General features: G+C 48.6%; 1 protein-coding gene across 1 annotated transcript in view; it reads right to left on the reverse strand.

Moving 5' to 3' along the window:
- ATP11C (ATPase phospholipid transporting 11C (ATP11C blood group)) overlaps nt 1–2,731 on the reverse strand; it is a 56,560-nt gene extending 53,829 nt beyond the window's left edge. Inside the window, exon 1 of the mRNA XM_081963773.1 lies at nt 2,325–2,731. Coding sequence (XP_081819899.1) covers nt 2,325–2,351 — 27 coding nt within the window. The 5' untranslated portion in view covers nt 2,352–2,731. The remainder of the gene's footprint in view (nt 1–2,324) is intronic.
- Nucleotides 2,732–13,415: the final 10,684 nt, after the last annotated feature.

Below are 13,415 nucleotides of genomic sequence, written 5' to 3' on the forward strand. Positions count from 1 at the left end.
CCTTCTTTCATGACACCAGCCCTCAGGCATACAGGCAGTCCTGGACTTACAACGGTTCATTTAGTGACCCTTCGAAGAGACGACGGCACCGGAAAAAGTGAACTTGCGACCGTTTTTTCACACTTACGACCGTTGCCGCCTCCCTGTGGTCATGTGATCAAAATCCAGGCCTGTGACAATGGACTCCTGGACGGATGTCGTCCACAGTGTCCTGGGGATCAATTGATTTCGCTTTTGGGATCTTCTGACAAACAAAGTCAATGGAGAAAGCAGATTCACTTAATGACCGGGTTACTAACTCAACACCTGCAACCGTTCGTTTAACAACTGCGGTAAAAAAAGGCGGTAAAATGAGGCCAAGGTGATCTAACACATGTCCCGCTTAGCTACAGAAATTTTGGGCTCAGCTGTGGTCGTAAGCCGAGGTCTACTTGTATTACATGGACAGCAGTGCACAAAAAACAGCTGGGTGACTTTGGGGCATTTCCTCTCTCTTTCTCTCTCAGCCCACCTCACAGGGGGGTTGTTGTAGGGAAAATGGGAGGGGGAAGGTGTGTTGGATATGTCTAGGGCAGGGGTGTCCAAGCTTGGGAACTTTAAGACTTGTGGACTTCAACTCCCAGAATTCCCCAGCCAGCTCTGCTGGCTGGGGAATTCTGGGAGTTGAAGTCCACAAGTCTTAAAGTTCCCAAGTTTGGACACCCCTGGTCTAGGGAGATTCTCAGTCCTCCAGGTCACAGCTGTCACAAAGGTGCTTTTTTCACGAGGCGACTGGACTTTCTGGGGTTTTTTTTCTTGGAAGACGTTTCGCTTCTCACTCCAGAAGCTTCTTCAGTTGAGAGAAGCCGAAGAAGCTTCTGGGACCAGAAGCGAAACGTCTTCAGAGAAAAAAAAAACCCAGTTATTTCTTGGGGAAAAAAAGAGCACCTTTGGGACATTTGCGTTGGATGCATCTGCCACCTGCAGGGATTTGCAAAACAACTCCTAAAGGCAGGATGCAAATCCATAAAATTAAAAAAAAAAAAGCACCATCCTTGTAGGCAGCTAATCGAAACTTCCCCAAAGAACGGATTGTGAGAAACAAGTACTGGAAATTACAAGAAGGAGTTTTGATCTCCGGAGAACAATGGCTTATTATATCTCTTCGCTCCTGGTTGACAAGGCCTTCAACTTCACGCACACCCCCAGCCAGCAGGGATTTGCAGGCAAATTGCTACACACCCACACCCACACCCACACCCACCCCTGACAGGCCTGTGTGTATTTATGTTTCTCAAGTGTGCACCTTTCTTGTTTTCAAGGCACCATCCCTTGCTGGGCGAGAGATAGAGATAGAGAGATAGAGAGATAGAGAGATAGAGAGATAGAGAGATAGAGAGATAGAGAGAGAGAGAGAGAGAGAGAGAGCAAAAGAAATGTTTTTGCAAAGAAAGGCAAGAAGAAAAGGGACAGGAAGGGAGAGAATATGACTGTTGGAGTGGAGCCTCTTTAATTATAGAGAGCCTGGTGGGGGGAGAAGAAAGTCCAGGTCCCTGCAACCTAAGAGCTAGCTCCTCAGGTTTTCAGGGAGGCCTGTTGCTGATGGCTAGCTCTTGGTTTGCAGGGAAGTGGGCTTTTTCTCTCTCCAGGAAATTGTCACAGGAGGAAGACCCTTTGCTACCTTTCTATTTTTCACACCTTCCTACTGAAACGCAACCCCCCCATCTCCCCTTCTCCCCGATTCTCACACCCTTGGTACCGCTCAAGACTTGCAGGGATGGGGGTGGGAGGGTGGAAATCTCCCCCTTCCTCCTTCTCCAGCCTGGGCGCTCATCTCAACCCCTCCGCATCCCTCACCCCCAATGGCACGGAGCGGGCAACGCTGGAAAGCTAGTGACAACTCTCCCCCCCCTCCACACACACACGCAGACATACTCCTCCTCATAAGGGGCAGGGGGGGGGGGAAACCACGTTCTCCTCACCCGCTCTCTGGAAGCGAGGAGAACAAAAGGACCGGCGGGGAAGGTGGGGAAGGAGAAGGAGCGAAGGGACCACTTTTATCCGGGGGGTGGCTGGGTGGGGAGAGGGCCAAGGAAGGAACCGGGGCTCCGGCCAAGGGTTAATCTCCCCCCACCCAGGCTGCGGGAGAGGGTCCTGCCTGCCCAGCTGCGATTCCATAGGGAAGGAAAGCGCAGTCCCGCCACCGAGGGGAGAAGCCTGGGCGGTGGGCATTGCGAAGGGTGGGTGGGTGGGTGGCGCAGGCAGGCCTCCCAAGGCTGGGGAGGGGAGAGTCCCTCTTTCCCTCCCTCTCCCCCATCCTCTTGCCCGGCCTCGGCGGAACTTACGAAGCGGTTCAGCTGGCGGCGCAGCATGGTGGAAGTGCCGCAGCGGCGAGGAGAGCCGAGGGGCGCGCAGGGGCGGCGCAGCGCTGCGGGCCTGGCGGGCGATGCGTGCCCCAGCCTGGGCGAAGAAATCCGCAGCTGCCAGGGTCTCTCCCCCCAGCCCCAAGCCTCCGCTCGGCCCCGGGCCGGGGTCACCGGGGTCTTTTCCGCATCGTGCAGCCTTCCTCTCCTTCTTCGCCTCCTCTTCCTCCTCCTCGCGCCCAGCCGCAGCCCCCTTGCAGGAGCTCCGAGCCGAGCCGAGCCAAGGCGCTCAGGCTGGCCGGAGGCGACTGCGGGGCGGCATCGCTGGAGAGGTGGCAGGGGGGCCGCCGAGAAAGGCGCGCTTGCCTTCCGTGCAAACAGGAGGAGGAGGAGGAAGAGGAGAAGGCGGCGTTTCGGAGGCCGGAACGCCGCCCTGCAGGCTGGCCGAGGCGCAGGCGGACCCTGCCGGCGGAGGCGCGGCTCCCCAGCCCGGCTCGTCCCCTTCTTGGCCGGGCGCCTCCTTCCAAGCCCGCGTGGCGCGCCGCCCAACAGCTCTCCACACCCTGCCCACCGCTTCTTGGGGCGGACCCTCGCCTCTGCCCGCCCCGTCCCGGCTCGTCCCCGTGCCCGGAACAGCTGGAGAGGTGTAGCACGGGCGCTGCTGGCGGCCAGGACGAGCGGTTTGGGACCCACTTCTGCGCCTTTTCCTGGATCGCCCCCGTGCGTAAAATTGGAGAGATGCGCCCTCCGGGCAGGAATGTTTGGCCTTGCGATTCGCCTCTCCAGGTTCGGAGCTGTCGCTACTGGCGGTGGTGCTGACCCTGGGCAGCCGAACCGAAATGGATTCCGTCCGAAATTGACAAGAAAAGAAAGACTCGAAAGGGACCAGCAAATGTTCCAAAGAGGCGATTGGACAGGAACTGGGCCTGGCTGGTCTAGAGAAGAGAAGGACCAGGGGAGACAGGAGAGCAGTCTTCCAATGTTTAAGGGGCTGCCCCAGAGAGGAGGAAGGGGGTCAAGCTATTTTCCAAAGCACCCGAAGGCCAGACAAGGAATAATGGATGGAAACTGACCAAGGAGAGATTCAACCTGGGAATAAGTAGGAATTTCCTGACAATGAGAACAATCAACCCATGGAACAGAAGTTGCCTTCGGAAGTTGCGGGAGCTTCATCACTCCAGACCTTCAAGAAGAGACTGGACTGCCATTACATCATAAATGGAGTAGGGTCTCCTGCTTGGGGGGGGGGGGGTTGGACTAGATGATTTACAAGGTCCCTTCCAATTCTGTTAATCTGTTAATGATCTTTTTGTTTTTTCTTTGAAGACCTTTCACTTCTCATCCAAGAAGCTTCTACAGCTCTGACTGGATGGTGGGGATTTATACTCCTTGCAGACAGCTGGTCCTTTGCATCTGGTTTGAAAAAGGGGGCCAAAGAGACCATCTGTGTCAAAATTGAACTGCCCTCTCTCAGCAGAGGGGGGGGGGGGATAGGACATCATCTCTCTCCAGTCTACAACATGGTCCTTTCAGCAGTTCCCAGAAGGCTCCACACCCATTTGCACCACTCAGGTGACCCTCCCCCAGGACACAGACAAACCTCCAAGCGGCCTCAACGACAAAGGATGCAAATGACCTTGAGTTGTCTGCAAGGCGTATAAATCCTTCCATTCCCCACCATCTTGCCAGAACCGATGAAGCTTCTGGGATGAGAAGCGAAACGTCTTCAAAGAAAAACAAGAAAGTCCAGTTGCCTCTTGAAAAAGCACCTTTGGGACAATCTTTAGCTGGGAGGTCAGCCAAAGAGAACCAAGATTCATTTTCCCAGCAGTTCAGCACTGGGGAAGGAGGCGGGCTCCTTGCCGTTTGGGAGCAGAGGGTTGGTTGGAGGACTTGATCTCGCCACCCCCTCCTTAAATAATGGCACAAAGACTTCTGCCTTGGGCAGGGGGTTGGACTGGTAGACCTCTAAGGTCCCTTTCAGCCCTCTGATTCTATGACTCCAGGGAGGTATTGCAGGGAGGCGTCTTTTCAATTCTTTGCTCTTACCTGGTGAACTTTTCAGCAGGTGCACATACCCCTAGGGTGGGGTATGCTCCCTCTTTCTCAGCCCAGCCTACCTCACAGGGTTGTTGTAGGAGAAACAGGCCAGGGGGTGTTCTGAACTCAGCTTGGAGCCTCATGGAAGAGAAGGGGGGGAAGATATCCTGTTTCCCCGAAAATAAGACCTCCCTGGATAATAAGCCCAATCGGGCTTTTGAGTGCGTGCATCTAAAATAAACCCTCCCAAAAATATTGCAACACAGCAGCAGCCACGAGGTGACCACTCTCGCCTCCTCCTGCACCTCAAAAATAGTACCGACCTTCCCAAAAATAAGGCCAAGCGCTTATTTCAGGGGTCAAAAGAAAAGAAGACCTTGTCTTATTTTCGGGAAAACACTGTAGGAACTTCGGAAGTAAATCAAACTGATCCAATTGGGTCGAGGGTATTTGGCCCACTGGCTGAAGTGAGCCACCATAAAGGCAATTTGGGTGCTTCTTCCTCTTTCACTCCCCCATCAGCAGATTTCCCTGCTGATACAGAAGTGTCGTACACTCAACACTTGTTAACTTGCTCTGCCCAACTGTGCAAACAAACCTTTGTGAATCATGTATTTACCCTGCCTTACAAGAGACCCAAAGTTTTAACTTTATTGGACTGGTTCCTCAAGTCTTGGTCTAAACTGAAACAAGGTGGATTTTGGCCTAAAATGTTGCAAATGTTCAAGGGAAAGGAGACCACCAGGAACAGAACCCAAGGCCTAGGTGCATCTCTCACCCCCCCCGCCCCCGCCCCAAATCTGGGAGACTTCCTTACCCTTCGCTTCAAGCTTTCCTTAGGCCCCACTTCCAAACCCTTTCATTTTATTTCTTACATCACATTTGGCATTCGGCATTTTAATTACACCTGCTCTCCTTCCCTCCCCCCCCCCCCCTTTAGCTGGGCAAAATTCAAGTCTCTTTTGGGTTGAGCTCAGGGCTGGAGCAAGTCATGATCAAATCCACCTTGTTTTCTCGGCAACTGTCGGGAAGTGGTTTGCTGTGGCCTTCTTCCATTTTCCAAGGCTGGCCAAGGTTTCCGGGATTTCCTTGGGGTCTCTTTTCCAAAGACTAATCAGCCCTGAGGGGGCTTCACTTCCAGGTTCAGCAGCCAAGACTGGTGCCCCACTTTGAATGGGGAGAAATATAGACTGTAGGTTAAATAGCTTTTTCATTGATTAAAAGAAGAAAGCAAGCAGAATATATATATATCTCTCTCTCTCTCTTTGTCTGTCTCTGTCTCTCTGTTTGTCTCTCTCACTCTCTCACTCTCTTCTGTCTCTGTCTCTCTCTATCTTTGGCTCTCTCTCTCTCTGACTCTCTCCCTCTGTCTATTTGTCTCTTTCTCTGTCTCTGTCTCTCTCTTTGTCTGTCTGTCTCTGTCTCTCTCTGTCTTTGTCTCTCTCTCTCTCTCTCTCTCTGACACACTCTCTATCTGTCTATTTGTCTCTCTTTCTCTTTCTCTCGCTGTCTCTGTCTATCTCTCTCTCTGTCTCTCTGTCTCTTTCTCTCTCTGTGTGTGTATGTGTGTCTCTCTGTGTCTCTTTCTCTCTCTCTCTCTCACTGTGTGTCTCTCTCTCTCTGACTCTCTGTCTCTGTATCTGTGTGTGTGTGTTTTGTGTGTCTCTTTGTGTGTAACTGGGGGAAAAGGGGGGGAGTGGCCAATGATCCCCATCACCAAACCTAAATCTGAGGCCATGAATCCACAGCTCGACTGATTATTTCAAAAAGGCAGAATCTCCTTACAAACTGGGAGTGTCGATTCTACAATGACCCCCCCCCCCAAGGATTAAAAGCCCTTCCCTTTTTGTCCTTAAAAAGAGAAAGAAAGAATAAGCTGATAAGGAGGCCGGCCTAAGTGGAAGAGAGAAAGTGAAGGAATCTTTCTCATTATCTAAGATTTAGAGGAGAATTCTCTTTGGGAAATTCACAGGTGCAAACAAAAGGCCCTCCCCACGCACCCCTCTTTTTCTTAAATACAACCCATCATTAAACCACAGTTTTGGAATGTGACCAGGGTCAAAAGTTTAATTGGGGTTTAAATGGGAGGACACAAACATCATCTGGCCTTTTGGGAAGAAAGGTGTTAAAATGCTAATCTGTGTGTGAATTGCAAAATTGGGGGCTTCCTGGGGCTTTTTGCAAAGATTTCCAAAGGGAGATGGGGTGGATGGAGATTTTAGCAAATTCTTACTGGAACCAGATGGGTTGGGACCTTCTTCTCATCCTCTGGCCCATCCCGATGGCGTTGTTCAGATGTACCTTGACCTTGTGGTCCTTAGACCTGCATTGTAGGTCCCAGAAAGTGGGAGAAACCATAGCTCCTTGGGTTATGGTTTTCCCAGTTGCAATGTATGTGTCAGCGTCCCAAATAGCATCCAAAAGTAAATCAGAGTCCGAGGCAAAGTATTGCTCAAAATTCCAATTGATTAAGAGAGCCATGTTGCACATCTGGGAAAACCCGAATCTGAAAGCTTCCCGGTTTTCCCCACTGGGAAAGTTCAAGTTCTTGCCCCCACACCCACAAGTCCATCCCATGGTCCCATTTCCACTGCCATGCTGGCAGTTCCACCCATCCAGTTCCAGTCAGGTGCAGAGGTGCAAAGACAAAGGATGACCTTGGCTTTCTAGAAAGAATCTTGTTATGGCTACATATTACCCAACTCTGTATAATCCTCCTTCCCATTTTTCCACCATAGAAAATGCATAGTAGAATAATGGAAAGTGTGGCAGGCCAAAGATCCAAAAGAAAGATGGCTGCAGGCCTGACAGTATGACTGTGAAAGTTGGACCATAAGGAAAGCTGAGTGCCAAAGAATGGAGGCCTTTGAACTCTCGTGCTGGAGAAGACTCCTGCAAGTCCCTTGGACTGCAAGGCCATCCAACCGGTCAGTCCTAGAGGACATCAAACCTGACTGCTCTTTAGAAGGCCAGATCCTGAAGAGGAAACTCAAAGACTTTGGCCAATGAGAAGGAAGGACTCCCTGGAGAAGAGCCTCATGCTGGGAAAGATTGAGGACAAAAGAAGAAGGGGAGGGCAGAGAAGGAGGTGGCTGGAGGGAGTCACCGAAGCAGTTGGTGTGAGCTTAAATGGACTCCAAAGGATGGTAGAGGACAGGAAGGCCTGGAGGAACATGGTCCATGGGGTCGTGATGGGTCAGAAACGACTTCACAATTAACAACAGCAACAGAGCCCACAGACCAGAGGACTGAGAAAACCACCAAAGAGGCTGAGGAGGAACTAGGAGGAATGATGGAGTGAAGAAGCAGGAATAGGTGCCACCTCAAGAAGGTCGACCTATTAGAAGATGTCCTGTTTGGGATCTTCTGCAGCCACGTGAGGTCCTGGTTTCCTGTCTCCTCCATTGGGCAGAGATTATGCTGTCAGAATGTTGTCAAGAATGCTGGGCGTGTCATGGACTTCCAAGACAAAGTCGCTATGAAGTCAGCATGGGGAGAAGCCAAGGCTGAGGAAACCATGACCAGCTATTCCAATACTTTCCTACTTTTCTCCATCTTTTTAAGACCACACCTATGTCAAGGTAGGGGACCTCGAAAGGGGAAAGCAAGCAGGGAGATTCTTCTGCAAGGCAACCCCAACCTTAGCTACTGGACCACTTCAGGTCTTCAGATGTTCTAGGTTTCTGCTTCCAGGAAGCCACTTGGCCTCCAACATCTATGGAGATGGGGTTTCCACAGGATAGCAATAGCAGACTTATATACCGCTTTACATTGCTTCACAGCGCTCTCTAAGTGGTTTACAGAGTCAGCCTCTTGCCCCCAACCATTTGGGTCCTCATTCTACCCACTCGGAAGGATGGAAGGCTGAGTCAACCTTAAGCCAGTCAAGATCGAACTCCTGGCACTGGACAGAATTAGTGTGCAATGCTGCATTCCAACAGAAAGAAAGGAAGGAAGGAAGGAAGGAAGGAGAGAAAGGAAGGGCAATAGCTAGTATACATTTTATACAAATTCAGCCATGACTGAACCTCGCTGAATAAATGTTTTGCAATCCAAAGAGTCAGTCCCCAACATTTTTTTAATACAGCAGGAGAAGATTCTTGCTTATTGACATTCCTAGGATGGATGGCCCAGAGTCATTGCTGGGAAGGATGCAGCTTCCTGTGTCCCTCCTGAAAAGACATATATGGTGACAAGACTTAGCGGATGACATTAGCTGATCTCGGAAGCTAAGTAGACTGGGACTGGGTTAATTTCTGGATGCGAGACCAGGAGCAAGTTGAAGGCTAAGGCCCTTGCAGGAAGTCAAGAAGAAATCCCTTCCACAATGTTGAGAGAATTAGCCAGATGTGCCATGATGTGTCTTCCATGAGGCCAGCAGGAATGGAACTTCACTAGAGTATATCTTCATTTCTAAGGCCAAATCAGAATGGTCCCCTGGAGGACTAGAAAGCCCAGAATCGCTCTGAAGGTTCCATCTCTGGAACTGGTTGTTTGGTGGATACCTTGGGTGAAGTTGTAGGAAGGAGTTCCATATCTCCACACTTTCTCAGACTTTCAGGTCTGCGGGAACTGCTGTCTTAACAATGTCCATATATTCAAAGCTCAAGAGAGAAGTCTTCTTCTCCACCACTTCCAGTCAGTAGTCTTCATTCCCCTTTCCAAAGCCAAGTCTTTGGAAATGCTTGAAGGGATACTGTGTCCCTTCCTATTTTTAGATGTTTGTCATGGTGTGTCTTTGATTTCTCTTGTTAGAAGACTCCATGGAGAAGCAGAGAGTCAAGCTAGATCTCCTCATTGGCATTATGTGTCTGTTCATGGTCCTCTTGATCTTTCTGGTCGTTGGGTGCCTCTTGCTCCACTTTAAACTCTTCAGTAAGGACATGTGAGTATGAACGCCCACCAACGGCTGTTGGAGGAAGGGTGAGAACTCCGCCTGTATGGCTTATGGAATGAATCATGGTTTACATCATGGATAGTCTTTATAGCATGAAGGAGCTGAGCCAGTGATCTGATTTGCTTTGAAGAAACTTCTTGGGTTCCTTCATTTTGAACCACAAGGAGTGGAAGTTTACTTGACCTCGCTTGGCCAACAGAGCATCTGATTTTCATAAAACATTCCCAGATGCCATAGGACAAAAAATCTGACTGAGTTTTGAGGGCAAAATTCTCCAAAAGTGCTGGGACATACATCTGGCCCAAGCTCCTAGATGCTTGGCCCAATTCTCATCACATTTCTGTAAGAGATTAAGTTGGAGAAGGCTGTTGATTGGCCACTGGAATGGGTGGGGTGGGTTAGTTCATCAGTGAGCACAGAGTAAGCAGGCAGGGAGATTCTTCTGCAAGGCAACCCCAACCTTAGCTACTGGACCACTTCAGGTCTTCAGATGTTCTAGGTTTCTGCTTCCAGGAAGCCACTTGGCCTCCAACGTCTATGGAGATGGGGTTTCCACAGGATAGCAATAGCGCTTAGGCTTATATCTACTGGCAGTGGACTACTGGCAGTGGAGAGTGAGTTGGCCTGCAATGCGGCATTCTAACAGGAAGGGAGGGAGGGAGGACGGACAGTAGCAATAGCAATAGTATTTAGACTTATATGCCGCTTCACAGTGCTTTACAGCCCTCTCTAAGCTGTTTACAGAGTCAGCCTCTGGCCCCTAAACAATCTGGGTCCTCATTTTACCCACCTCGGAAGGATGGAAGGCTGAGTCAACCTTGAGCCCCGGTGAGATTCGAATTGCCCAAATTGCAGTCAGCCAGTAGTCAGCAGAAGTAACCTGCAGTACTGCACTCTAACCACTGCGCCACCAGTCTTAAGTCACCTTTTTCAGTGCTCTTGTAACTTCAAACAGTCACTAAACGAATAGCTGTAAATCAAGGACTACCCGCGTTTAAGAAACCACAGTGAAGCCAACCTTAACACAATAGATTATCTGTCCTTATGGGATGGAGGTAGCTTTGATGCTGCCTGCTTTGGGACCACTGATGAGAATGTAGCAGGAGCGGCTCTCCATGGGAGGACCTCTGGGTGGAAACATCATCTCCTCTCTGAGTTCTGCAGAAAATTGTATCTTATGGTGATGTTCTTCTTCCTCTTGTCTGCTTGAAGGTCCTTGAAGGAGGAGGACATGAAATCTTACACCATCCAGACCCACTGTGTGGAGACAAAGATCATCCTCGCTCCTCCTCAGACCAACCAGTTGGCTTCCTCTGGATGGACGGTGCCCGATAAACCAATGGGGACTGAGTGTAAAGGCCAGAGCTCCACACCGCCAGAGCTCATGCTCAACCGTAAAAGTGCCATCAGCTGTGTGTATCAGAGACATTCCTCTGAAAGTCCCCACTCGGATGAAACCGGAAGCATTTACTCACTGGAGTATTTCCCGGATTTGTACAGCTCCACCTGGAGTGATTCGAAGGAGTCTCTCATGAGTAGGAACTCCCAAGAGGAAGATGGCGAGGGAAGCACTGAGTCAGGAAGCACAATACTTTGCACCGTCCATCCCATGTGACGAACGAGACAGGCCAGTCCAGGAAGACTGGTGGGCAGGCCTGGTTTCCATGACTTCCGTAGAAGCCATGTGTTGGACTTGGGGGGGGGGTGTCAGCACCTGCTATTATGCCAAGTTCAAAGATCCCCTCCAATCTACGGCTGGTCGCCATCTCTACTAACTCTTTGGAGAAGTGCTTGGGAAGCCAACCTTCTCGTGTTTTTTCTTCTGGAAAGAAAGAAAGAAAACAAGCTTTGGAAGCCTCCTAAGATGCTACTCCAAGTAGAGAAGAAGAAGGACAGGTCCTTGTGACTAGAAACCCAAACCTAATTTTTAATATGGGCAAGACTTATTTGAGGAATTAAAAGGAATAAAGAAAAGGGCAAGGGGGAACCCTCTGATTCATGACATGTAAACTAATGATGGCAAGTGATTTTATTGATTGTTTGGTTTTTTAACCGAAATCCCAATTGACTGAACAGCTGGACCGTCAGTGAACAAGGAATGGCAGCCAAGGAAGGACAGGAGGATGGTCCATGAACAGGAAAAAAAAGGACAGAATGATCAGCAAAGTGTCTTACCAACAGGATGTTTTAATTGCCTTTTCTCACTCACCAGGTGATTTGAAGAGCCTGCAGTCAAAAGGACAAAATGAAACAACCTCCATGGTCCTCTTTGGTGACAGTAAAAAGCCATATTTACCTCCTGCTTGGAGAGTTGTCTTTGTTTTGCACCAAATAATAACAATCATCATCATCATCAGATTTTTGATTCAGGCATAATTCTTTTTTCCATTGTATCAGTAACAGTTTGGCATATTTTAGAGTTTCAGAGGACACTGGTGGATCAGCGTGTGTCTTCTACTTCTTTGCTAACATTTTAAATCCTGAAATTTCTCCCAAAAAGCTACACAACCGAATCATATTCTATATTCTATCTATCCATCCAATCTCTATATTCACTCTCTCTCTCTCATCTCTCTCTCCATTCATGCAATCTCTATATTATCTATCTGTCTGTCTCTCTCTCTCTCTCTCTCCCTCTCTCTCTCCGTGTATCTATCTATCATCTATCTATCTATCTAATCATCTATCCATCTAATCTCTATACTCTCTCTCTCTCATCTCTCTCTCTCCATGTATGCATGCATGCATCCAATCTTTATATTTTCTGTCTCTCAGTCTCACTGCCTCTCTGTCTCTCTCTCATCTATCTATCTATCTATCTATCTATCTATCTATCTATCTATCTATCTATCTATCTATCATCTCTCTATCTCTCTCTATCCACCCACCCGTCCACCCATCCATTTATCCATCCACCATCCCCATCCATCCATCCATCCATATCCATCCATCCATCCATCCATCCATCCATCCATCCATCCATCTATCTAATCATCTATCCATCTAATCTCTATACTCTCTCTCTTATCTCTCTCTCTCCATGCATGCATGCATACATACATACATCCACTCACCCACCCATCTATCCATCCCCCATCCCCATCCATCCATCCATCCATCCATCCATCCATCCATCCATCCATATCTTCTTAATCAGATTTTGAAACTATCCCATCTCCTTTCCAGAGAGCCTCTGGGTGGCATATAGATAAAATAGTAAATCATATTCTAATATGCTAAATGCCCAAACATTGGTCAATGAACATCAAGTGTGGGTAAGCATTTTGAAAACCGTCCCTTCTGTTAAGTTTCCCTTTTCTAACTGAAACTGCCAAAGTTCTTAGGGGAAAATATATAAAGATATTGATTTATAAGTTGCTTGATTGTATTCCTAGAGCATCAGAATCTATGTGGGTGCTGCAGACGCTTATCTTTGGTTTTTTTCCTAAATTTGGGGAATTGTGACAGTGCTGGAGACACACAATTGGGGAAAGAAGTTAGAAGAAAATGGGAAAATAAAAATGGAATGAAACTTTTAAGGCAAAAGGGAGACGCTAGAGGGTGCTGTTTTCTCAGCTGATTCAAACTGGCGGAGGTTGAAGCTGGGGTAAAAGAAATGAGAATTTTAACTGATGAAACCAGAGATAAGAGAATTTCTCTAGGGTTGACTTGCTCTTTTCCACAAGATTGTACTCCCTTTCTTAAAGATTCGTAGAAGAAGAAGAAGAGGTGGAAGAAGAAGAAGAAGAAGAAGAAGAAGAGGTGGAAGAAGAAGAAGAAGAAGAAGAAGAAGAAGAAGAAGAAGAAGAAGAAGAAGAAGAAGAAGAAGAAGAAGAAGAAGAAGAAGAAGAAGAAGAAGAAACTTGAAGAGAAAATAGTCAGAACTATTTCTGTCTCTACGCTTTTGATAAATCACCCACCACACCCTTTGATGTTGTTTAGGAGAGCATTGCCTAGGTGGTTTGCAAAGAGAAACAGTAATGTTTATGCACACAGATCTCTTATTTGTTTCTTCCTCCAAAGAGGACATTTATCCAAGCATCCAGCTCCGATGAATGCCGTATAAAAACATCCAACGACGATGAGATCATGTCTTCACCGATGGCTCCCTTCCACCTCTAACGCATTTTGTATGA

This window comes from Natrix helvetica (assembly GCF_964273705.1).
Source record: "Natrix helvetica genome assembly, chromosome: 11".
NCBI classification, from domain to species: domain Eukaryota; kingdom Metazoa; phylum Chordata; class Lepidosauria; order Squamata; family Natricidae; genus Natrix; species Natrix helvetica.